General features: G+C 43.5%; 1 protein-coding gene across 2 annotated transcripts in view; it reads left to right on the top strand.

The window, feature by feature from the left end:
• LOC137350646 (zinc finger and BTB domain-containing protein 47-like) overlaps positions 1-25,783 on the top strand; it is a 298,101-nt gene that overhangs the window by 4,704 nt on the left and 267,614 nt on the right. Inside the window, exon 1 of one of the 2 annotated variants that reach the window (XM_068015450.1) lies at positions 18,831-19,050. The exons of the other annotated variant lie outside the window; for it this stretch is intronic. Within the exon in view, the coding sequence (XP_067871551.1) occupies positions 19,048-19,050 (3 nt within the window). The 5' untranslated portion in view covers positions 18,831-19,047. Of the gene's footprint in view, positions 1-18,830; positions 19,051-25,783 lie in introns of those variants that run through there. 2 annotated transcript variants of the gene reach the window in all.

Raw genomic sequence — 25,783 nt, 5'->3', positions numbered from 1 at the left:
AATACCTGTTACCTCCTGAAATAAATTCAATCAAGTTAGTTAAATGCTATTTGCCTTTAACAAATCCGTGCTGGCTTTCCCTAATGAATCTGCCAAGTAACGGTTAATTTTTATTCTGAATTATTATCATCTGTAAAACGGCTTAGAATTTACAACATTGAAGGGAGAACCCTCAACCAGCAAGAGTCTGTGGAGGTGGTGGTGGTGTGGGTGTGGGTGGGGATTGATTGGGGGGAGAGAAAAACAAGTCATTGTTTCCATTCCTGACCACTATTCAGTGTCCTCCCCTCCCCCCCCCACCGCCCCACATTCAGATCATCAGAGACCATAGTCTGACCCTGGGGCTTTCCAGTGCTTCAGTGTTACACCAGACAGTCTGCTCACCCACTGAGACATAAATTAAAAATTGCCATTTAATGCGCTCATGGGGGAAACTGACAGGATGGGGGGCAATGCTGGTTTCCCATCCTGCCCATTTATTATATTTGAGGATGTTTGTGGGTTGCTAACTTGCAGTGCCCCTTGTGTCTGAAGTTGTAGCTGTACAAAACTCTGGTGAGACCGCACCTGGAGTATTGCGTGCAGTTCTGGTCACCGCATTATAGGAAGGATGTGGAAGCTATGGAAAGGGTGCAGAGGAGATTTACTAGGATGTTGCCTGGTATGGAGGGAAGGTCTTATGAGGAAAGGCTGAGGGACTTGAGGTTGTTTTCGTTGGAGAGAAGGAGGAGGAGAGGTGACTTAATAGAGACATATAAGATAATCAGAGGGTTAGATAGGGTGGATAGTGAGCGTCTTTTTCCTCGGATGGTGATGGCAAACACGAGGGGACATAGCTTTAAGTTGAGGGGTGATAGATATAGGACAGATGTCAGAGGTAGTTTCTTTACTCAGAGAGTAGTAGGGGCGTGGAACGCCCTGCCTGCAGCAGTAGTAGATTCGCCAACTTTAAGGGCATTTAAGTGGTCATTGGATAGACATATGGATGAAAATGGAATAGTGTAGGTCAGATGGTTTCACAGGTCGGCGCAACATCGAGGGCCGAAGGGCCTGTACTGCGCTGTAATGTTCTAAAACTCTAATTCTAATTCAGATGGTGTGGGCCCACGTAATCTGGGCTGGCACTCCAGTGCGGTACTGAGGGAATGCCGCACTGTTGGAGGTGCCGCCTTTCAGATGAGATGTTAACCAAGGCCTTGTCTGCCTTGGAGATCCCACAGCATTGCTGGTAGAGCAGACCTGATATCCTCGAAACAGTTGAACTGGCCCCTTAGTCTTGCAGGGTTTTGCTGTGTGCAACTTAGATGCTGCATGTCCTCACATGATAACACTTCAAAAGTCGTTCATTGCCTAAGGGTGAGTAAGTTGTTACAGAAATACAAAATCTTTCCTTCCTACCACTGTGGCTGTGATCAGCTGACCATTTATAGCTGTTAATTCACAATGCAGCTGTTATCATGGATTATGAGTTTCAATTTCTTATTGATGTAATAGAGGATTGTGTGTGACTGATTTTTAATCGTAGCGATGAGATGCAGCCCCCTAATAATGCGAATGTGCTGCAGTTTTTTTTAAAGCTCCAGTTAGAATGATTTACTATTGGGGTGGGGTGGGGAGCTGCAATACATTTTTAAAATTATAAATTATTTTTTAACACATGGTATTTGTGATTCAACATCTAATGTTATTGTTATACCATTGCTGGTAACGTCAGAATGATTTTTGAGATTATGTATTGTTCTGTCTGTCTCAATACTCTTATGGTACTTTAATCACTGATTAACTCATATGGGGATCTCACATGGGGCTACATTGGTTCCCATCCTGCACGCTGTAACGTTTCAATCATATAACTTCCCACTGCAGGTTGTTGGTTTCTGGGTGACTGGAAACGGGGTCTAGTCTGAAAAGATCATGTTGGTAACTAGGCTTTTGATAGGCAAAATGTTTCTCAAATCCATTTCTCCTTTTCTAAGAGCGCTGTCTTAGCCTGAGTGTCCTAAAATGAACCAGCTTTGGTAACCATGGGTGAGACTTCAACTTGCTCAAAACCTACCCACTTGCACATCGGGCCCTATGTGTCATGCCGGGGCTGGATGGCTCTGGGCCTTCTTGAATCCAGATCCGAGAGAGCATTGTCCAATTGCTCTCTCTTGGGGTTTGAAATAAAATTTGGCTTGCACCATTTGGTTATAACTCTATGGAAGGGTTTCAGGGCTGGGTTCTGGCTTGAATTGGTCTTGTTTGCAACTGGCAGTAGTCAGGTGCATACCAGATGGTCCCAGTTATTTGGGTGCTCCTTTATTTACTTGGTCTTGGTACTGCACTTTATATGAATCTTTTGCAGGGCTGTGGAGGAGTGGGACGAATTGAATAGCTCTTTAAAAGATGGCACAGGCCGGACTGGTTAAATGGGCTCCTTCGGTGCTCTGTGCCCATGTTTCTTGTGTCAACAATTTAAGCTTTTTGATTAGATTTGGTCATGTTTTTGCCTACGTAATAGTTACTGGATTCTAGAAGCTGCTCATTTGTTCTTGAAGTTTTTGTGCGATGAAGCGCATTATGTAATTCAAATTCCATCTCTGTTGTTGCTGCCAGTGCTGTCTGTTATGTAAGTGTCCCTGCTGTCGCTATTTGGGAAAGGCAGCTGTCTTGGGTTTAGTTTTGCTTCTTCATTATTCTAGTTTATTGACATTATCTTTTGCTTGATTTGTTGTGAAAATCTTGAAGTAAAAATTGCTGATGTGCCTGTTTTCCTCATGAGAGCAGCTTTTCTGTTCCTGTGAATTTTATCTGCCTGTGTGTGTGTGAGAGATCAGAAACAAACTGTCCCTGCCTGTAACTGCTCAGTGTCAGGGAGAAGGGATTGGGCAAGTTGAGCATTAGCAGAACAGCAAGTTGAATTGCTTCCCTCTACCCAGATTACATAGAATGATACCATCGAGAAAGAGGCCATTCAGCCCATCATGAATATGCTGGCTGCTTGAAAGAGCTAGCCAGTTAGTCCAAATAACACTCATTTACAGCATCCAGCATTCTACAATATCGTAGATCATCTGTACATATACGGGTAGCTTTGCACACACTGTATCTAGTGTTTTTGTGCGTTCATGAGCATGAATTATTTTGAACAAATTTCTTAATGTGGAGAACAATTCTGCATTGCTGTTCCACATTTGGTGGGAAGTTTATTATAGAAATATCCTACAGGTATTTTGAGGATTTTGCACAATTGAACTTTAGGACAGTTTTCTTTTTTTCTAAACCCCTGTTCTCTTCCAGAACATTGGAACTCTTGGGACTGTGACAACCAGCAGCCCTTTCGTAACCCGCCTCAGTGGTCTAGGGTGATTCTTCCCATTGAATCTCCTCCCATTACTTCCTGTTGGGGAAGTACATCTGTTTGGTATCATCCTACAATGGTATGGATGATTTGGGATTTGTCAGGGGTGGAATCGAGGATATGAGCTTGTTCCATCCTGTTTGTGTCATGGTTTCTTGGAGCTCCCACATGCTGCATCACCGCGCGCCGCATCACCACGCACACCACCACCATTTTATCCAGGATTAGATGTTGACATGACTATGTGTTAATAGCAATGCTTCATGTGTTGAATTAATTGCCCCTATTAAAATAGTTGTGAAAGGAATTCCACATGTTCAATGTTCCTCATGTGTCAGTTCAGTGTAGATCTCTGAGTCAGAAGGATATGAGTTCAAGCCCCACAATGGAATTGAGGAGCTAATGAATGATTACACTTTGGAACATAAAGACTAGAATTGCCAATTCTTCAGGATTGTCCTGGAGCTTCTGTAGATCACTACTGCGAGCAACACTGAGAAAAATCATAGTCACAATTGTGTTTAACAATTTTTTCTTTAAGCACTTGTTTACTGTCATAAATATTATTGGACATGGGCAGAAAAGACCGTTTGATGATCAAGAATCATTTTGATGATGAGGTTGGCATTGGAAAATTGTAAGGATGGGCATATCAAGTGACCAATGGCATGAGTGTAGGGGTGGCAGTCAGAGGCAGAGGTCATGTGAAACCTCCAGGAATGTGTCATACCAAAGTTGGGAATCCTAATCAGAACAGGAGTAGATTTATGTCAACATTTCAGTGGAATACTGAGGGTGTGCTACATTGTCAAGAAGTGCCCGTCTGCTGGTTGAATTGTTAAATTGGTGGCCCTGTTCAAATGAACAGGAGAAATTCATAAATAGGACCATCATGGCTGATCATCTGCCTCAACAATTGCTCGGCACTCTGAATCTCTTGCTTCCCTGAGAGACCAAAAGTCTATCGATCTCAGTCTTGAATATACTCAATGATGAAGCATTCACAGCCCTCTGTGGTAGAGAATTCCAGAGATTCACAACTGTCTGAGAGAAAAATTTTCTCTTTATCTCAGTTGTAAGTTTTCAGGTAGATGTTGCCTGAATAGAGGCGAGACAGAGGATACCCAACCCATCTCACCTTGGGATTCTTGAGCAAGATAGACCTGCACCGTACAGACTCGAGATCTGTGATCAAGTCAGAGTTTATTAGGCTTGACTAAAATATACAAAGTTAATGCTTGACAATGGCAATAGGTATACAGCTGCAACTCAACATCGGTTCTTGCTTCTGAGCTCGCTGGGGCAGGGACTTCACTCTTCTCCTCCTGCTGTGTTCTGTTGTACATAGTCTATCTACTTCTTCTGAGTGAGCCAACGATGTTTTGTTAACTCCTTTCTAAGTGTGCCACTGAGGTCCCAAACTCTCCTCTTTTTATCCCTCTTAGGGGGCCCCTGCCTTGCCATATTAGGCCATGATCTAATTCAGCCAGCATGATTGGGTTAAGACTAATCATTGTTTGCTCCTAGTTTCATGATGGCTTAGCACATAGACCTTCATAAATGGTTCCTGTTTTTAACCCTTGCCAAATACCAAAAGTTCCTCTTTTTCCTGAGAGCTCTCTTTCTGCAGCTTTGTGCTTTTAATAACTAGACTCTGTGACCTTTTTTATCCTTGTTCTTACATAAGTGCAGAAAAACATGTTTTCCAAATGTCAATGCAGCATTAAACAGCTATACATTGACCTATTTCAGTCAATCTGTCCATTGTGCCCTGCAGTCAAGCCTTGACACTAGTTTATTGCAGAAAGAGTATTACAAAGTTATTCATAAAAGGAAGCAATGAAAATGTCTAAACCTTACACAGTCCGAAATGATCTTTATGCTGAGGCCCCCCCATGTTCTAGATTTCCGAGCCGGGGGGAAAAAACCTCTGTCTACCCTGCCAAGACCCTTCAGAATTTTGAATGTTTCAATGAGATCACCTCTCATTCTTCTAAACTCCAGAGGATATAGACCCAATTTCCTCAGCCTCTTATCAGAGGACAACCCTCTCATCCTAGGGACCAATCTAGTGATCCTTTGCTGTACCACCTCCAGGGCAAGTATATCCTTCCTTAGATAGGGAGACCAAAACTGCAAACAGTATTCCAGGTGTGGTCTCTCCAAAGCCCTGTACAGTTGTAGCAAGACTTACTTATTCCTGTACTCCCATCCCCCTTGCAATAAAGGCCAACATGCCATTTGCCTTCCTAATTGCTTGTTGTACCTGCATGGTAACTTTGTGTTCCTTGTACAAGTACACCCAAATGTCTCTGAACATCAACGTTTACAAGTTTCACACCTTAAAAAATCTTCTGCTTTTCTGTTCTTACGACCAAAGTGAATAATCTCACACTTCCCCACATTATACTCCATCTGCCACCTTGTTGCCCACTCACTTAACCTGTTTATATCTCTGCAACCTCTTTGTGTCCTCATCACAGCCTTGCATTTCCATCTCGCATTGTATCATTAGCAAACTTAGATACATTGTTCTCGGTTTCTTCATCTAAGTCATTGATATTGATTGTAAATAATTGAGGCCCCAGCATTGATTCTCGTGGTACTCCACTAGTTACAGCCTGCCAACTTGAACATGCTCTGTTTATCCCCACTCGTTGCTTCCACTCTGTTAACTGATCCTCTATCTGTTATATCACCCCCAACTCCATGAGCCATTTTCTTGCAGGTTAGCCTTTTGAATGGCACTTTATCAAATGCCTTTCGGAAATCCAGGTATACTACATCTACTGGATCCCCTTTATCCACCCTACTAGTTACCTCCTCAAAAAACTCTTAATAAATTTGTCAAACATGATTTCCCTTTCATAAAACCATGTTGGCTTTGTCTGATCATATTTTCTAAGTGCGTTAAGACTTCCTTAATTATTGATTCTAGCATTTTCCAGATGACTGATGTCAGGCTAATTGGCCTGTCGTTCCCTGAAAATTCACCTCCATTTGTGGGATCTTGCTGTGCACAAATTTGTAGTTGCCTTTTCTTGCACAACAGTGGTGAATGCATTTCAAACAGCGATAAGCTGCTGTACCCATGCAAGTTGTTGGTAAATGTGAATTTAGCAGTAGGAAGGATGTTATGATTTGGAATAAACTCTCATCGGGATTAGCAGGTAAAGAAGTGGTTAATAGGCGCTCCTCATTTTTACAGCACCTGGCCCACTATTTTGGGGCCGAGGAGTTGAGTTTTGTGCGAAAATCCTACACCTGCTAACCAACATCACTGAAAACAGATGACCTGGTCATTCACATTGCTGTTTGTGGGAGCTTGCTGTGTGTAAATTGGCTGCTGTGTTTCCTACATTACAACAGTGACTGCACTTCAAACAGTACTTCATTGGCTGTAAAGCAGTTTGGGCCATCCTGAAGTCATGAAAGGTGCTGTAAACTCTGTTTTATAAAGGAAAAGGTTTGAAAACAGCAGAGTTCAGATCCCATGTCTGCCTCTGACCCACCATCTTGGGTCCTGTCAGTCAGTCCCAGTCTATGATTCCTTTATGGAGAGTGACAAGTAGGCTGGAGTTATGCCTGACGTAAGGATCTACAGACACTCAAATTCCTGTTGCGAATTATAAAAAGAGAGTTTATTGGGAACAGTTTTTTTTTGTCCAGGGGATGTGAGAATTGCTGGCAAGGTCAGCATTTATTGCCCATCCATAATTGCCCTTGAGAAGGTGGTGGTGAGCTGTCTTCTTGAACCGCTGCAGTCCATTTGGGGTAGGTACACCCACAGTGCTGTTAGGGAGGGAGTTCCAGGATTTTCACCCAGTGTTGGTGACGGAATGGCGATTATAGTTCCAAGTCAGAATGGTGTTTCCACGCCCCTGTCCTTCTCGGTGAGTGAGGTTGCGGGTTTGGAAGGTGCTGTCGAAGGAACCTTGGTGAGTTGTTGCTGTGTATCTGGTACACGCTGCTGCCACTGCATGTCAGTGGTGGAGGGAGTGAATGTTTAAGGTGGTGAGTGAGTGCCAATAAAGCAAGCTGCTTTATCTCATCTGCTCCCTATCTCCTTCCTGTGGATAAAACGGGATTTCAGGAGTGGGGGGCAGGGGTGAAAATGCCTTAAGGAAAGAGGGAGTCTCCTTTCAAATCTACGACCAGGATTTGAATACAGCCAAGGCTGCCTGCTTGTGTGTACTTACTCTTGTTTGCTGGCTAAGGGTCTTCTGCAGAGGGAGTTTGGGTAGTCTTAGTCCATGGTATGAGCCCACAATGTAAAAAAAAAAATACCTAAAGTGGCATTTGCTGTCTCAATTAAGAGATCACAGAATGCCTGGAGTGGGAAACCAGAAGATGCCGCTCTGCTGCAGTAGGGCAGCTGTTTTGAGATTGAAACGCATTGATAACGAGGACTTTTATTCTGCTCACAACTATTCTGGTATGTAATCTAGAGGTGCTTATGCTGACAGCCTTCCATTCCCCTACGTTCACGCCCTTCATCTCATTAAACAAACAGAACAAGTAACATTCGAGCCACAAAGTGCCAGGCAATGACTATCTCAACCAAGAAAGAATCTAAGAGTCTCCCCTTGACATTCAATGGTATTACCATTGCTGAATCCCCCACTATCAACATTCTGGGGGTTACCATTGACCAGAAACTAAACCGGACTAGCCACATAAAGGGTGTGGCTCCCAGAGCAGGTCAGAGTCTGGGAATTCTGTGGTGAGCAACTCGCCTCCTGACTCCCCAAAACCTGTCCACCATCTACAAGGCACAAGTCAGGAGTGTGATGGAATACCCTCCACTTACCTGGATGGGTGCAACTCCAACAACACTCAAGAAGCTCGACACCATCCAGGGCAAAGCAGCCTGCTTGATTGGCACCCCATTCACCACCTTCAACAATCACTCCCTTCACCACCAGTGCACAGTGGCAGCAGTGAGTATCATCTACAAGATGCGCTGCAGCAACTTACCAAGGTTCCTTCAACAGCACCTTCCAAAGCTGTGCCCTCCTCCACCTAGGAGGACAAGGGCAGCAGATGCATGGAAACACCACCACCTGCAAGGTCCCCTCCAAGTCTCACACCATCCTGACTTGGAACTATATCGCCGTTCCTTCACTGTCGCTGGGTCAAAATCCTGGAACTCCCTTCCAAACAGCCTGTCAGTATACCTACACCCCAAGGACTGCAGTGGTTCAAGAAGGCAGCTCACCACCACCTTCTCAAGGGCAATTAGGGATGGGCAATAAATGCTGGCCTAGCCAGTGACTCTCACATCCTATGAATGAATAATAAAAAAAAAAAATAGATTTAATGGAGATTAATAATCATCTGAGTGGTGAAAAGCACCTCCAAGATGAATTGTAACTCATTAAACAGCGTTCTCTCCTTACATAGCTTGCCAGTACTGAAACCAAGGATGTAATGATTTGAAGTGGACTCCCCAGCATGATCCTAGCAACAGTCTCCATTCAGTGGTGAGTGCACTCACCTCAAAGTTGTGGGTTCAAGTGCCACTCCAGAGACTTGAGCACATCTTCCAGGCTGATGCTCCAGCACAGTGCTGAGGGAGTGCTGCACTATCGGAGATGCTGTCTTTTGACTGAGGTGTTAAACCAAAGCCCTGTCTGACCCTTAGGTGGGCATACAAGATTCCATCGCACTATTTTTGAAAAGGAACAGGGGAGCTCTGTCTGATGTCCTTGCCAATACGTATTTCTATTTAACATCAGTGAAAATCAGATTATCTGTTCATCTATCAACATGCATATGTCATGTTTCAAACATTATGGTCTGTGGGCCCTTGCTCTGTGCAAATTGTTTGCTGCATTTCTTGCATTATAACAGTGCCTGCACTTCAGAAATACTTAATTGGCTGTAAAGCGCTTTGGGACGTCTTGAGATTGTGAAGGACGCTATATAAATGCAATCTTTTTCGCATCTTCTGGGAACTGAAACAGTGAATTGAGCCATTCTAGCCAGAGAACAATTAGCGAGAGGAGGGAGATAGAGAGAGATGGTATGGTGAGCATAGCTGGTGGTAATCAGGGTGTCAAAGAGGCTGATGAACAATCAGTTTGTGAAATGAGCAGATAATAATTCTGACGATGTCTTTGATTCACTCCCGAGAAACCTTTCAAACTGAGACAGGTTCCAATTAAAATCTGCTTTTCTCAGTCCATTACTTGTGTTATAAAATAAAACTGGGGTCTCCATTGATTTTTTTTTTTAAATTATTCATTCTCTGAATATGGCATCACTGGCTAGGCCATTATTTATTACCCGTTCCTAATTGCCCTTGAGAAGGTGGTGGTGAGCTGCCTTCTTGAACCGCTGCAGTCCATGTGGTGAAGGTACACCCACAGTGCTGTAAAGTGGGGACAGATGGAACTGAGTGGCTTGCTTCTTCTGTTTAGAAGGATAGTTAAGACTGGTCGGGGACTGGAGTGGTGTACAAGTCAGAGCAGGTAAGGACATCGGGGGTTTCCACAACTGTGTGACCACTTTTTTTTAAAACTGAATTCAAATTGTCGCACTGCTCTAGTAGGAGTTGACGGCCCCTCCTCTTGAATTATTGATGAAGTTACATAACCATGATGCTACTGTACTCAGTATGCAGTGGAATTTTAACTCTGTAAATGCTGCAGTTTCCACTCCCTCCACGTGCCATTCTCCAACCACAGAAGAAGGGCAGAGGCCCTGCTCCTCTTATTGGGGCGTGAGTCAATGAGAGAATATCTCCAGGTCCCTTTGGTGCCCTACAGTTATGGAACATACAATATAAACTGGGTCATTTGGTTTAATAGGAAAATGAACTGCATTAGCAGCAGTCCACAGAGCCCTGCCTAGCTGCAGGTCTGCTTTTCCTGCTCTCTTCTCCTTCTAGACCCTTTACTAGTGCAGTTTTGACATTGGTGACTGCTTTAGGGGGAAAAAAAGACGTGCTATTTTAACGAATATATTTTCCCATTGTGCACCAAGTGCTTTAAGGAAGAAAGTTGCTGCTATCACAGTGTCTCATATCCAGCAGGGTTCAGAGGCGATTTACTAGAATGGTACCAGGTTTAAGGGATTCACTTGGGTGGTGAGTCTGCAGAAGCTGGGATTGTCCTCTTTCGAGAAGAGAAAGTTGAAAGGAGATTTGATGGAGATGCTCAAAATCATGAGAGGTTTTGATCGAGTAATCAGAGGACACAGATTTGAGGCAGTTGGCAAAAGAATCAGAAGGCGGATTTTTTTTTTTCACGCAGAGAGTTATGATCTAGAATGCATAACATGAAAGGTCAGTGGAAGTAGATTCAATAGTAACTTTCGAAAGGGAATTGGATGAATATTTGAAGGGGAAAATATTGCAGGGCTGTGGGGAAGGAGCAGGGGAGTGGGATTAATTTGATAGCTTTTTCAAAGAGCTAGCACAGGCATGATTTTAGATTTAGAGATACAGCACTGAAACAGGCCCTTCGGCCCACCAAGTCTGTGCCGACCATTAACCACCCATTTATACTAATCCTACACTAATCCCGTATTCCTACCACATCCTCACCTGTCCCTATATTTCCCTACCACCTACCTATACTAGGGGCAATTTATGATGGCCAATTTACCTATCAACCTGCAAGTCTTTGCTGCACCCGCAGGAAACCCACACAGACACAGGGAGAACTTGCAAACTCCACACAGGCAGTACCCAGAATTGAACCCAGGTCGCTGGAGCTGTGAGGCAGCGGTGCTAACCACTGCGCCACTGTGCCGCCCAAAATGGGCTGAATGGTCTCCATAACAAAGCTATGATTATGGGAACAGTAAGATCTCTGAAACAGCTTTGAGATGATCGAGTAGTACCAAGTCCTGCTACTAGCCCTGCTATGGGGAAAAATTTATAGAAAGAGAACGATCTTGCATTTCTATAGTGTCCTTCTCGACCTCCGGTCATCCCAGAGTGCGTCACAGCCAATGATGACCTTTTGAAGTGTAGTCATTGTTGTAATGTAGGAAACGTGGCAGTCAATTTGTGCATAGCAAGATCCCACAGGGAGCAATGAGATAATCACCAGATACTCTGATTTTAGCTGCTGGTCAAAGGATAACTATCATCCAGGAGACCAGAGAGACTCTCCCATTCTTCGAAATGGTGCCATGGGTAGACAGGGTCTCGGTTTAACGTCTCATCTGAAAGATGGCAGCTCTGACAGTGTAGCACTTCCTCAGCACTGCACTGGAATGTCAGCCTGATTTTTGCACTCGAGTCTCTGAAGTGGGACTTGAACCCATAATCTTCCAACTGCAAAGTGAGAGTGCTATCCACTAACCCACGGCTGACACCAGAAGAAAGTTTATCAGAATTGTCACAAACTATTTCAGAAGTTCTACCTAATGGGAAAGATTGAACAGCTTGAGGGCTCTTTATCAAAAGAGAAGGTTAAGGGGTGACCTGATTACGAAAGGGTTTGGTGAGGGTAGATTTGAAGAAGTTTCCACTTGTGAGTGAGACCAAAACTTAACATAAATAAATATAAGCTGGTCATTAATAAATCCAATCGGAAATTCAGGAGAAACTTCTTTACCCAGAGAGTGGTGAGAATGTGGAACTTATTCCCCTCAATCCCTGCAGTAACAACATAGAAGCATTGAAGGGGAAGCTAGGTAAACACACAAGGGGAAAAAGGAACAGATATACTGATAGTATGAGATGAAATAGGGTGGGAGGAGGCCCATGTGGAACCTATCCGTTTCAAGCTCTACCATCACTATTTTGCAGTCATTGCCGATCCTGCTTGTGTGCACAGAATGATCCCATAAACAGCAATGAAGTGAGTGACACAAGCTAGCTGTACTGAGTCATTCTGCCAGCTCTGTACTAGAGTAACTTGCATCTCCATAAATACCTTTTTTAAAAAAAAAACCTGTGGTTTATGCGGTGCCGTTCCATATCTGCAAGGAATGACTCAAAACTAATCACCTGGATTGCTCATTTAAGTGCAGCAGGCAAATGGAGCAGCTATTGTGCATGAAACAAGTTCCACAAACGGAAATGACAGGTTAACCTGTATGTGGTTTATTTTGGTGCTGTTAATTTGATGAATGTATGTGCACAGATTGGCTCAAGACACTGCTTACATTTATCTAGTTAGTGAACAACCAAATGTCCTGACAGTTCATTCTCCCATTGTTCATGTGCACATGCTTGGGAACAGGGTGGGTGGGGTTTAAACTCTTCAGTCTCTAAAGATTTCGTTCATGGGATGTGAGTGTCGCTGGCAAAGCCAGCATTTATTGTCCTCAAGAAGGTGGTGGTGAGCTGCCTTCTTAAACTTCTGCAGTCCTTGTATGTACACCCACAGAGCTGTTTGGAAGGAAGTTCCAGGGTTTTGACCCAATGACTGTGAAGGAACAGTGATATAGTTCCCAGTCAGGATGTATGACGCTTGGAGGGGGAGCTCGCAGGTGGCGGTGTTCACATACGTCTGCTGCCCTTGTCCTTCTAGGTGGTAGAGGTCGCGGGTTTGGAAGGTGCTGTTGAAGGAGCCTTGGTGAATTGCTGCAGTGCATCTTGTAGATGGTACACTGTGCATTGGTGAAAGGAGTGAATGTTTGACTTAGTGGATGGAGTACCAATCAAATGACTAATGACCCTCAGAGAGAGAAAATTTTCTCCTCGTCTCTGTCTTAAATGGGAGACCCCATATTTTAAAACTGTCCCTACTAGTTCCAGTCTCTCCCATGAGAGGAAACATCCTCTCAGCATCCACCCTGTTAAATCCCCTCAGGATCTTGTATGTTTCAGTAAGATCACCTCTCATTCTTCTAAACTGCACTGGATACAGGTCCAACCTTTCCTCTAAGATAACCCTCTCCTCCCAGGAATCAGTCGAGTGAACCTTCTCTGAACTGCTAATGCAATTATATCCTTTTAAGTAAGGAGACCAAAAGTGTACACAATACTCCAGATGTGGTCTCACCAATGCCCTGTACAACTGTAGCAAAAATTCCTTACTTTTAAATTCCATTCCCCTTGCAATAAATTACAACATTCCATTTGCCTTCCTAATTACTGTTGTACCTGCATACTAACTTTTTGTGAACCATGTACCAGGACACCCAGATCACTCTATACTGCAGAGTTCTGTAATCTCTCTCCATTTAAATAATATGCTGCTTTTCTATTCTTCCTGCCAAAGTGGATAAGTTGACATTTTTCCACATTATACTCCATCTACCAAGTTTTTGCCCGCTCATTTAACCTATTTATATCCCTTTGCAGACTGTTTGCCCTTTTGACAACTTATTCTCCAACTATCTTTGTGCCATCAGCAAATTTAGTGACCATACATTCGGTCTCTTCATCCAAGTCATTAATATAGATTGTAAATAGTTGAGGCCCCAGCACTGATCCCTGTAGCACTCCACTAGTTGCAGTTTGCCAACCCAAAAAATGGCCCATTCATCCCTACTGTCTGCTTCTTGTTAGCTAATATGTTTGCTAATATGTTACTCCCTACACTATAGCTCTTATATAGGCTCACTGTCTCGCTAGACTGACGTGAAGAGTAGCCATAGCTGCCAATGCTTGTGGAACCTAACCCAGCAAGTGCCTATAGGAGAAGAAAGAGAAAAACATAACTGCCATTTGCTTACGAGAATTCAGTTTGAGGGAGAGAAGAGTGGGTCTAAGACTAGTATTTTAAACTTAAATAAAGGAAATTATGAGGGCATGAAAGCAGAGCTAGTAAAAGTGAACTGGCAAAGGCTAAGGGATAAGTCAATAGAGATGCAGTGGCAGACATTTTAAGGGGATATTTCAGAATACACAATAGATGCATTCCAATGAGAAAGAAAAAATCCAACGGACCCACCATCCATGGTTAACAAAAAAAGTTAAAGATAGTATCAAACTTAAAAGCATATAATTGTGCAAAGATGGGTGGCAGGTCAGAAGATTGGACAGAATATAAAAAACAGCAAAGAATGACTAAAAGATTAATAAGGAAGATAAAATTAGAGTATGAGAGAAAGCTGGCAAGAAATATAAAAACAGAACTTTTATAGATATTTAGAAAAGAACATAGAAGATAGAACAGTACAGCACAGTACAGGCCCTTCGGCCCACGATGTTGTGCCGAACCTTTAACCTACTCTAAGATCAAACTAACTACCTACCCTTCATTCTACTATCATCCATGTACCTATCCAAGAGTCGCTTAAATGCCCCTAATGTATCTGCTTCTACTACCACCGCTGGCAGCGCATTCCACGCACCCACCACTCTCTGTGTAAAGAACCTACCTCTGACATCTCCCCGAAACCTTCCTCCAATCACCTTAAAATTATGCCCCCTGGTGATAGCCCTTTCCACCCTGGGAAAAAGTCTCTGACTATCCACTCTATCTATGCCTCTCATCATCTTGTACCCCTCTATCAAGTCGCCTCTCATCCTTCTTTGCTCCAATGAGAAAAGCCCTAGCTCCCTCAATCCTTCTTCATAAGACATGCCCTCCAGTCCAGGAAGCATCCTGGTAAATCTCCTCTGCACCCTCTCTAAAGCTTCCACATCCTTCCTATAATGAGGCGACCAGAACTGAACACAATATTCCAAGTGTGGTCGAACCAGGGCCTTATAGAGCTGCAGCATAACCTCGCGGCTCTTAAACTCAATCCCCCTGTTAATGAAAGCCAACACACCATACGCCTTCTTAACAACCCTATCAACTTGGGTGGCAACTTTGAGCGATCTATGGACATGGACCCCAAGATCCCTCTGTTCCTCCACATTACCAAGAATCCTGTCTTTAAGCCTGTATTCCGCATTCAAAGAGTTAACAAAGTGAGCGTTGGTCCTGTTGAAAGTGAGTCTGGTGAATTAATAAGGGAAAATAAGGAGATAGCAGATGAATTGAACAGGTATTTTGCATTGGTCTTCACTATTGAGGATACAAGTAATATCCGAGAAATAGCTGAAAATCAGGAAATGGAAGGGAGGGAGGAACTCAAAAAAAAAAAAAAAATTTACAATCCCCAGGGAAGTGGTACTGAGCAAATTGTTGGCGCTGTGGGCTGACATGTCCCCAGGTCCTCGTGGACTTCATCCTAGGGTCTTAAAAGAAGTTATTGGGTGTAGGTGGGAATGTGGAGTTGAGGTTACAATCAGATCAGCCAGTTGAATGGCGGAGCAGACTCAAATGGCCGAGAGGTCTACTCCTAATGTGCAGTTTAAAAAAAAAATATTATACAAAGGCTTCTTGCTGCATTAAATTTTATTTTTAATCAAATAGTGAAGGGACCCAATGGGGAAGTAAGGGGCCTGACAAGGCCAGATTAACTATATTAGTTTATGCAGATAAAGGGGATTGCAGGTAGATTTTTTTTTTAAACCTATCTACTGCAGGCAGTCCTGGATACACTGCTGGCCTCATCCCTATAACCATACGGCAATTTTTGCAAAATATATGAACCTAATTAAATGACTCAGACCCCTAGCACGGAGCATCAAGGTTGAAATAGTGATGGTTAAACAATCCCAAACTTTGGTTTAAAAAGCTTATTGATTTTGAAGGAAGGGTAGGGCCTAGAGGTTCTCCAAGCCTTAGGTGTGTACATGAGTGTGTATGTGCACCTATATCTTATTGGAAGATTTAAACCTGCAATTTACTTAGTGGAAGTTATATATAACTTCACCTCTTGGTACGTTTCTGTAAATGTTAGAAACACCCACGTAGTCTAGCTCCTTTTTAAATGTTAACCACAGACTTAACTGCAAAGCAGAAAGCAGAACTTTCATGATGCACAGATTTGCCAGATCTTTAGTAAAGGTCATTGACCCACTTTTTACATAAACTTTTTCAAAAAAAATCTCTTTCATTCAGGCCCCTTATTCTTTTGTCTCCTGAAGCCATTGAGTCATAATTGGGTATGATTCCAAGGTGATAGAGTAACGGATTTAACCTCACCTAAGAGCCTATTTTTTTCTGCTTGAACACAATTATCAAGTATGTTATTGGACTGTTTTGTGAGGGAATGGGAAAATGCCATAAGCCTTTTTAAAAGTACAAATGTGTGTTCATTCTCAATCCCTCTTCATGCGAAAGTGGCGTTGCACAGAAAAATGCCTTGAAGACACGAACACTTGTGCAGCCTGCTCCCAATCAATGTTGCAATATATTATAAATACTCCAGATATGGAGGCACTTGCTGTGTGTCACACATGGGCTAATGCAAATTTATTTGTCTCACTTTAAAAAAAAAATTAAAGGAATAAATAGATACATTTCCAAAGTACAGAAAAATTCTCATGGGATGGAAGAAACCAGAGCCAGGCTCCCAACAGACCTTCCCACAAACCAAAACCAGGATTCTAACCTCCAGCATAGATAGCAATTGCCTCATAGAAAGAACTGGCCCAGCGGTTACTGAATATAAATTGAACTCTGCAGCCTTAAAAGAATCTATGGCTGTACTTAGTAAAATAATAAATTGCGTGGTTGCATGGTGTCTGTTTGTGTTAGGACTGTCAGCAGTGGGTCTGTGGTAAACACTCTCTCTCTCTGAGTCAGAAGGTTGTAGAATCAAGGCATCACTCCAGGGACTTAAGTCCATTATCGCTGATGCTCATGTGCATTCTTGAAGGAGTGCTGCACTGCTGGAGGAACTGTCTTTTGGATGAGGTGTTAAACTGTGGTGCCCGTTGCCCCCTTGGCAGTGGTTTTGTAGTAATGTTGCTGAACTAGTAATCTAGAGGCCAATGTTAATGCCCTGGGGACATTGGTTCAAATGCTACCACGGCAGCTGGTGGAATTTAAATTCAATTAATTAATAAAAATCTGGAGTTGAAAGCTAGTCACAGTGTCATGGCACCATTACTATCATCGATTGTTGTAAAAACCCATCTGGTTCACTAATGTCCTTTTAGGGAAGGAAATCTACTGTCCTAACCTGGTCTGGCCTACATGTGACTCCAGACCTGCAGCAATGTGGTTGGCTCAAAAGTGGCCTAGCAAGCCACTCAGTTGTCTCGAGCAATTAGGGATGGGCAACAAATGCTAGCCTTGTTAGCGATGCTCCCATCCCATGAAAGAATTTAAAAAATATATATATATATATTTTGAAGGAGAGCAGGGGAATTCCCCCTGGCGTTCTGGCCAATATTTATCCTTCAACCAGCATTACTCAAAAGACAAATTATCATACAGCACAGAATGAGGCCATTCAGCCCATCAAGTCTGCACCTGTGCTCTCTGAGCAATCCAGTTAGCTGGTGGATTATCACATTGCTGTTGGTCGGAGTTTGCTGTGTTTCCTACATTACAACGGTGACTATACTTCAAAAGTACCTCATTAGCTGTAAAGTGATTTGGGATATCTTGAAAGGTTGTGAAAGGTGCTATATAAATGCAAGTATTTTATTGTATATTCCTGTAATAAATGCCATGGGAGATTCATATATTTTACAAAGTCTTACAAACTGCATGACTTAGTGTCAATCCATTAAACCTGACTTGGTATTACAGTCCTATCATTGCTAACAGGTGATATATATATTTGTCTGTAAATTAACTAAGCTAGTGCACATTTTTCTTCAAAAGAAGAACGACTTGCATTTCTATAGCACCTTTTCATGACCACAGGACAGCAGAAAGCACTTTTACGGCCAATGAATTATTTTTAAAGTGCAGTCACCATTTTAATGTGGGAAACGAGGCAGCCAATTTGCACTCAGCAAGATCCCACAGACAGCACTGTGATGATTGCCAGATCATCTATTTTTAGTGAGGTAGGCTGCAGGATAAATCACAAGTGAAATACTGTGGATGCTGGAAATCTGAAACAAAAACAGAAAAAGCAGGTCAGGCAGCATCTGCGGAGAGAGAAACCAAGTTAATGTTTCAGGTCTGTGACCTTTCATCACAACACTGGGGCGAATGCACCTGCTCTTCAAAGTAGTGCCATCTGGGAGAGGGCAGTTGGGGTCTCGCTTTAATGTCTCATCTGATGCACTGTTAGAGCTGCAGTCTAACATTCCTTCAGTACTGCACTAGCACTGTCAGCCTAGATTTTGTGTATCTGGAGTTTGGGGGCTTCTGACTCCGAATAGTTCAGTCTGAGCCATAGTCCTTATTGCATTTTGTTCTCCCACGTGAAACATTTTATCCTGAATTGCAATACTTTTGTCTAAATGTATGTTTTTTTCAAAAAAAACTTTGAAGTAATACTTCTTTTAAAAAAAAAATAAGAGGGGGTCAGTGCAGGTAGTTGCAGAGGGAGTAAAAGAAAAGGACTAGAAAAAGATGGGAGCTGGTGGGATCTTGATCTGTTTGCAAAACGACGGGGGGGGGGGGGGGGGAGAAAGAGTTTTATTTTTGTGTGGTGTGGTGTTTTCAACAATATAGCAGGGAGAACTTGGAAAGAGAGAGAGAGAGAATTGGCTGCTTTTAAATCCAGACAATCCTCATCTGATCGAGAAGCTCCAATCAGGATTTACAGTGTGTGCAAGGCTCTGCCAGTGTGTGTGTGTGTGTGGTGGTGCCCCCTCTCCCTCTCCCTCCTGGTGTAACCATGTTGGATGAGCCAGTGCAGACAGGCTGAGCTGGGGGGACAGGGAGAGGGAGACTGCGCATGGACGGCGCAACTTTCCCGCACGCCTTGTGCTCGCCTCGGAGTGCGGGGAGCAGCAGGAGCCGCTCTCCACTGCCAAAGCTGGCCTCAAAATGGTAAATCTCTCTCTCTCCCTCCTAATCTCTCATTGTCCGTTTTATTGATGATTATGCGTCTAAATAAAAGAGCTTATTTTTTGGCTTGGAATGCTGTGGTGTTAGTCTGAGGGGATGTGCAAGGGAAAGCAGGCGATGTGTTTTTATTTTATGCTGCGGATTTTCTTTTTTTTTTGGGAAATATTTTGGCAGGGATGAGGGGGAGGGGTGAATATTTTTAAATAACCCCCCCCCCCCCCTCCCCTCTCCCACATGCCTTGAGATGCAGAGAGGAGGTTCTGGGGGATATTTCAACCCTTTACTCCCGGCAAAACAATGGGACCCAGTTGGTAACAAAGAGTTAAATTCCTGAAGATGGGAATGCTGTTTGTTTTCTTTTGAGGGGGGCGCGGGGTGGTGGGAAACAGGAATAGGCCAGGCCCGCATGCGATTTAAAGTAAGTTTCTGTGTGATATTCAATTAATCCATTGAGATATGGCCCAGGGAAAGGGAGAGAGTGAGGATGGCAGGCGGCACTTTGATGCTTCCTTTGCCATATTGTGACAAGTTTTTCTCTCTTCACTCTGTCTCCATCTGCACTCGATACATTGAATCTGGATACATAGTCAGACCATGGGGAGCCCTGCTTCCCCCCCTCCTCTCTTGTGATTTTGAGCAGCTCTGGTGGGAGTTTATTGTCATCTCCCTCTCTTTTGTGTTTTGTCTTTCTGTTTCTCTCTCTCTCTCTCTCTCTCAATGTTTAGCCAAGGCAGCGCCATTTCTCCCTCACCAACTGCTGAGTGACATCTTAGGACTGAAATAGTTAAAAAGAAAAGGAGCAGATTCCCTTTTGCATTGGGTTCCAAATTGAGAAAATGCTCCCTACTATTTTTTGCAAAATGATTGTTTCAAATCACGCTGGTATTCTGATCATCTCCTGTTTTTTTTTTTAATTAACTGTTTTAGTTTTGTTATTTAAAAAAAAAAATGTTTTGTGCAGCAGAATTGTTAACCGGTTTAGCTTTGGTGCAGGTGCACGTTGAAGAAACTTGGTCATTCTTTTCTGGTGCCCTCCAGTTTGCAGATATTCAAGTTTTTAAGTTATTTTGTTTTTGCCATGCAGATTTTTGTTAATGAATCAGGTTGGCTTTTGCTCTCCTTATGACCTGGGGTCTGGTCTGTCAGAGCAGAACCACAGCTCAGTGTGTGTTTGGGAGGATGGATGAATAAGTTGAGTTCAGGTTTCTGTCAGCAAGGTACAGGAGTCCATATGTAAAACAAACTTCACCTTCGAACCAATGTTGCTAGAGGAATGACGTCTGCTTACTTAGCTGACACCTAATGTATTGCTACGTGTAGCACTAATGATGCCTGAGCCCTAAAATGGCTCGACCGGACAGTAAAAGAGCATGCATTTATATAGCGCCTTTCCAGATCTTAGGATGTCTCAGTAGTGTTTCACAGCCAATGAAGTACTTTTTGAAGTGTAGTCACTGTTGTAATGTAGGGAACACGGCAGCCAATTTGCACACAGCAAGATCCCACAAACAGCAATGTGGTAGTGACCAGAAAATCTGTTTTTAGTTGATGGAGGGATAAATATTGACCAGGACGAACTTCTCTGCTCTTGGAAATAATGCAAGTATTTTATTGTATATTCCTGTAATAAATGCCATGGGAGATTCATATATATTTTACAAAGTCTTACAAACTGCATGACTTAACCTCTAACGGTGCAGGACTCCCTTGGTACTGACGTGAAATATCTAATTGTTCTGCTCAGGTCTTTGGAATGGAATTGAATCTGTAACCCTCTGACTCCGAGGCGTGAGCGCTGCCCAGACACCCTTCCAAGAACATTCTTCCGGTGCAAAGTCTTTAGGCAGAAGCTGTCCTGGAGGTTGTTGAAACTACTGCAAGGTGGTCTGGCACCCGTTTAGCTTTAGTGCGTGATCTGACCCCTTAGGTTATATCCCAATTTGCATGTTGATGTGTGCCCGAAAGTGCTTCAAATAGATGTGGGAGTGAGCATATGACTGCAGCAAGAGAGATGAGGAATGGGTGTGGACAGCACCTGTAGCTTGTCATCCACCCATACCTAATCAGAGGTAGTGTTTTACAGCCCTCGCTGAGCAGTGTTGTTCACCTGTCGATGGACTTTGGCCACTGCGGATGTAGTGATAGGACAGGAAAGTGTAGTTGATGTAAAAGTTCAGCCATGATCTCACTGAATGGTGGAATGGGCTTGAGAGGCTGTATGGCCTACTCCTGATGCTTGTGCACACGCAGTCTGGTCCCTGAGCAGTGGTGTTCACCTGTCCAAAGGGGACCCTGTGCTGGCCTCCATCTGGCCACTGGTGAGAATTTATGATGAGTTCTGTGCCCCTAAAGTTTCTCCTGGCATCAAGTCAAACTAGAGCAAATTTGATTCTTGTCCGTTTGGACTGGTTTGGATGCAGTGCTTTATAGGTGTACAGATTTGCATTTGTGCTATTTTGCCTTGACTTCTGGCCCATTCCAAATAAATGTGTACCTGACACTGATGAGTCTGTTTAGTAGTCGTCTTCTTCTTTGGCCGCCTTGTCTCGGGAGACGATGTTTACTAGTGTAGACTGAAGAATAGGTAGTGGGTGTGTGCTGTCGTCTTCCACTTCCTCCTTCTCCTTGCCATTTTATACATGTTCTATAGCCCATAAAATCTACCTTTTGTCGGGGTCCTATTTTTAAATCGGGCAGGTTAACAGGCACCTTGTTGCAGCTGTAAAGCCCCTGGCCTCAGTCTCACTGCTCAGGGACCAGATTTTGTGTGCACAAGGATGAAAGGTAGAAAATTGTTGAGGACTTGTTTCAAGGAGTGCTTCAGTTTCAGTAATACCTGGATTGACTTTCCAGCTGGATGATTGGAATGCAGGAATAAGTGTAGGCCTTTCAGCCCCTTCTGCCTGTTCTAATTAAATGGCAGATCATGTGAAATCGGATCAGGAGTAGGCCATATGGCCTCAGCCCATTCCACCATTCGGTGAGATCATGGATGAACTTTCTATATCCCTCAATTCACTTAGTGCCCAAAGTCTATCGATCTCAGTCTTTGATTAGACTCAATGACTGAACATCCACAGATCTTTGGGGTAGAGAGCTCCCAAGACTGTCAACTGTGAAGAAATTTATCCTTGTTTCAGTCCTAAATGACTGACCTCTTGTCCCCAAATTATAAACCTCTAGTTCTAGATTCTACAGTCAGAGTAAACAGCGTATCTATGTTTACTCTGTCAAGCCCTCTAAGAATTGTATACATTTCAATGAGATCACTTCTCCTAAACTCTAGAGAATATAGGTCCATTCTACTCAATCATGGCAGATCTATACTTTAATCATCATAAACATCTCAATTGAATCACCCCTTAAGTTTCTATACTCAATGGAATACAAGTCTAGACTATGACAAGCCTTCATAGTTTAACCCTTTTATACCCTGGTATAATTCAAGTGAATGGAGGCAAAAACTTTTGGAGTCTTGGATGAAGAGGTGATGCAAGACTATTGGTTTCTGTAGCAGGATGAGCAAGGTGGGCATGTGGAGTTTCTCTTCTGTATTTATATTTGTGATCTTTTGTTTTCTGTTGAAAGTCAGTCTGATTTTGGGTTTAAAATGGCTTGTGTGTTTTTATCCTTTTTTTTAGATGTGGGGTAAAGTAGTATATTTTTGACCATGGTCAACTTCAATTGTGAACAGACTAGCAGGGAGAAATACACTGTTAATCCTGGAACTCCTTGGTGGTAAAGGAGCAGAATAGTTTGACTCCATTATTTGTGCATCACTTTTGAGACACTGGATGTTATTTAGGGCTGTGTAACCTCTGTAACACCCTCCAGCTCCTACAACCCTCCCTATTTCTCTCTCTAACCCCCGCCAGCTGCTACAACCTTCCCTACCTCTCTAACCCTCTCCCAGCTCTCTGCAACTCTCCCAGTTCTCTGCAACCCCCTCCAGCTCCAGCTCCCCCTCCTGGAATATTGTGTGTAGTTTTGGTCTCCTTATCTGAGGAAGGATGTCCTTGCTATAGAGGGAGTGCAGTGAAGGTTTACCAGACTGATTTCTGGGATGGTGGGACTGCTGTATGAGGAGAGATTGAGTCGATTAGGATTATATATGCTTGAGTTCAGAAGAGTGAGGAGGGATTTATAGGTTTATAGAAACCTATAAAATTCTAACAGGACTTGACAGGGTAGATGCAGGAAGGATGTTCCCAATGGTGGGGGAGTCCAGAACCAGGGGTCATAGTCTAAGGATGCGGGGTAAGCCTTTCAGGACTGAGATGAGGAGAAATTTTTTCACCCAGAGAGTGGTGAGCCTGTGGGATTTACTACCACAGAAAGCAGTTGAGGCCAAAACATTCTATGTTTTCAAGAAGGAGTTAGATATAGCTCTTGGGTCTAGAGGGATCAAAGGGTATGGGGCAAAAGCGGGAACAGGCTACTGAGTTGGAGGATCCTAATGGATGGCAGAGCAGGCTCGAAGGGCCGAATGGCCTACCTCACTCCTATTTTCTATGTTTCTTGCAACCCTCCCAGTTCTCTGCAACCCTCCCAGTTCTCTGGTCGTCCTTCAGCTGCCTCGACCTTAAGCTCATGAATTCCCTCCCTAAACCTCGCTGCCATTCTCTGTCACTTCTTAAAACTTACCTTTATGACCAAGCTTTTGGTCACCTGCCCTACTATCTCCTATGTGGCTCGGTGTCAAGTTTGATTTGATAATGCTCCTGTGAAGCACCTTGGGGCGTTTTACAATGTTAAATGTGCTATGTAAATGCAAGTTATGAATCAGCCCAATCCAGGATTGACTACAGTATAATACAAAGAACTATTGATCGTTGGGGACAGTGAGGGTCGGAGATGTAGAAGAACAGGAATGTGTATTTTTTAATCTTAAATCTGGAATAGCACTCCTGGTGAATTGTGGAAGAGCTGCGGTCTCTCACCTGGGTTAGCTGTGGTTGGAGCTGTGTGAAATTCGAGCGAAATGGACAAACCTGGTTATCGTTAATGAGGCAGTGCCAAACCTGCTGAGTGGACCTTGGTTATCTTTGCTCGGATGTTGCGGAAAGCTGTTAAACATTGAAACTGATAGTCAAACAGCTTAATGCACACAGCTCACTGTCTGATTTAACTCAATCCTTTACTCTGTGGAATTGCTAAGCTCAGCAGTTTTTAAACTTGCTGTGTGGGGTTATTGGGATGGAGGACAAAATTAAACATTTGTATAAGAATTCACATTAGCTTTGTGGCGTTTTTGAAGAAATTTCAGGGTCTTTCCAATCATTGAGCTGCCCACTCAAACTAGGGAACTCCCAGAATTGAACCCTAGTTGGTGTTGAGTTAATTCAACTCTGGTAGAACAGCAGTGTAATCAGCTCTTGCTTGTGAGTGAAAATACAGCCAAGGTTCCAGTTCATTATCCAGTAACCCCTACTTGAAAATTGTGTGCGCGTGTGTCATCATGCAAACAGACGAACATATGAATTAGGAGCAGGAGTAGGCCATTCGGCCCCTCAAGCCTGCTCTGCCATTTGATACAATCAGATCAGCCATGATCTTAACGTCAACTCCACTTTCCTGTCTACCCCATAACACTTGACTCCCTTTGTCTACCAAAAGTCTGTCTAATTCAGCCTTGAATATATTCAATGAATCCAGCCTCCACTGCTCTCTCCGAACTTTCTAGAAGCTTTGGCACCGTATTGGGTATTGCTGCTATGCCGCATAGTATGATTCGTGGTCTATAGTCATCTTTTTTTCATTAATTTATGGTCCGTGGGCGGCCCCATCCTGAATCGCCCTTGAGAAGGTGGCGAGGAGCCACCACCTTGAGTACAACTGAGTGGTTTGCTAGGCCATTTCAGTTACATTGCTGGAGTCACATGTAGGCCAGACCGGGTAAGGGCAGCAGATTTCCTTCCCTAAAGGGCATTAGTGAACCAGGTGGGTTTTTATGACCATCCTGCAGTTTCAGGGTCACCATTACTGATTCTAGCTTTTTTTTCTTAAAATTCCAGATTTATTTAATTAACTGAATTTAAATTCCCCATCTGCTGTGGTGAAGTTTGAACTTGTGCCCCTGGATTATTAGACCAGGCCTCTGGAGCACTAGTCCAGTTGGGTTGCATCCCTCCATCTACGAAAGACTTGCAGCAAACACTCCATTTGGGTGGGTTGTCTTCTCTTGGTGCACCTTTGCTGATGGCTGTGAAGGCCGATCAGCGAGAGGCAGCCACAAGTGCTGCACATGAAGCTGCCAAGTGACGCTGTGAGTTGTTGTTTTTGATGTTGGTGCCTGTAGCCAAGCTGCTGTAGCAACTGGTCATTGTGGTAGTGCTCACCAGTCCACAAGATGTGACACCATTTCTCTCTTTCACCAGCTAGTGACTCCCAGGTGCAATAGTCACCATTTAGGGCCTTCATGTCCAAGCTTCGGGCCCCCACTTGTCATCTGGCCCCAGCTGCCTCACCATACAGAAGGTCCTTGGGTATGCAACATTCCTCCATCCTGGGGATGTGTCCGATCCACCGAAGCCGCCTCTGTTTAATTATTGCCAACACACTTGGGAGCTCTGTCTTTGAGAGGACTGCCGCATTTGTGATTTTATCCTGCCAGGATATACCCATAATGCACCGCAGACAGTGAAGATGGAAATTATTGAGCTGCTTTTCCTGGTAGCTGTAAGTCGCTCATGTTTCACAGCTATACAGCGAGGTG

The sequence above is a fragment of the Heterodontus francisci genome, chromosome 2 (assembly GCF_036365525.1).
Source record: "Heterodontus francisci isolate sHetFra1 chromosome 2, sHetFra1.hap1, whole genome shotgun sequence".
NCBI lineage: Eukaryota > Metazoa > Chordata > Chondrichthyes > Heterodontiformes > Heterodontidae > Heterodontus > Heterodontus francisci.
Note: the sequence above shows the minus strand (reverse complement) of the source record. Positions and strands in the feature narration are given on the sequence as shown.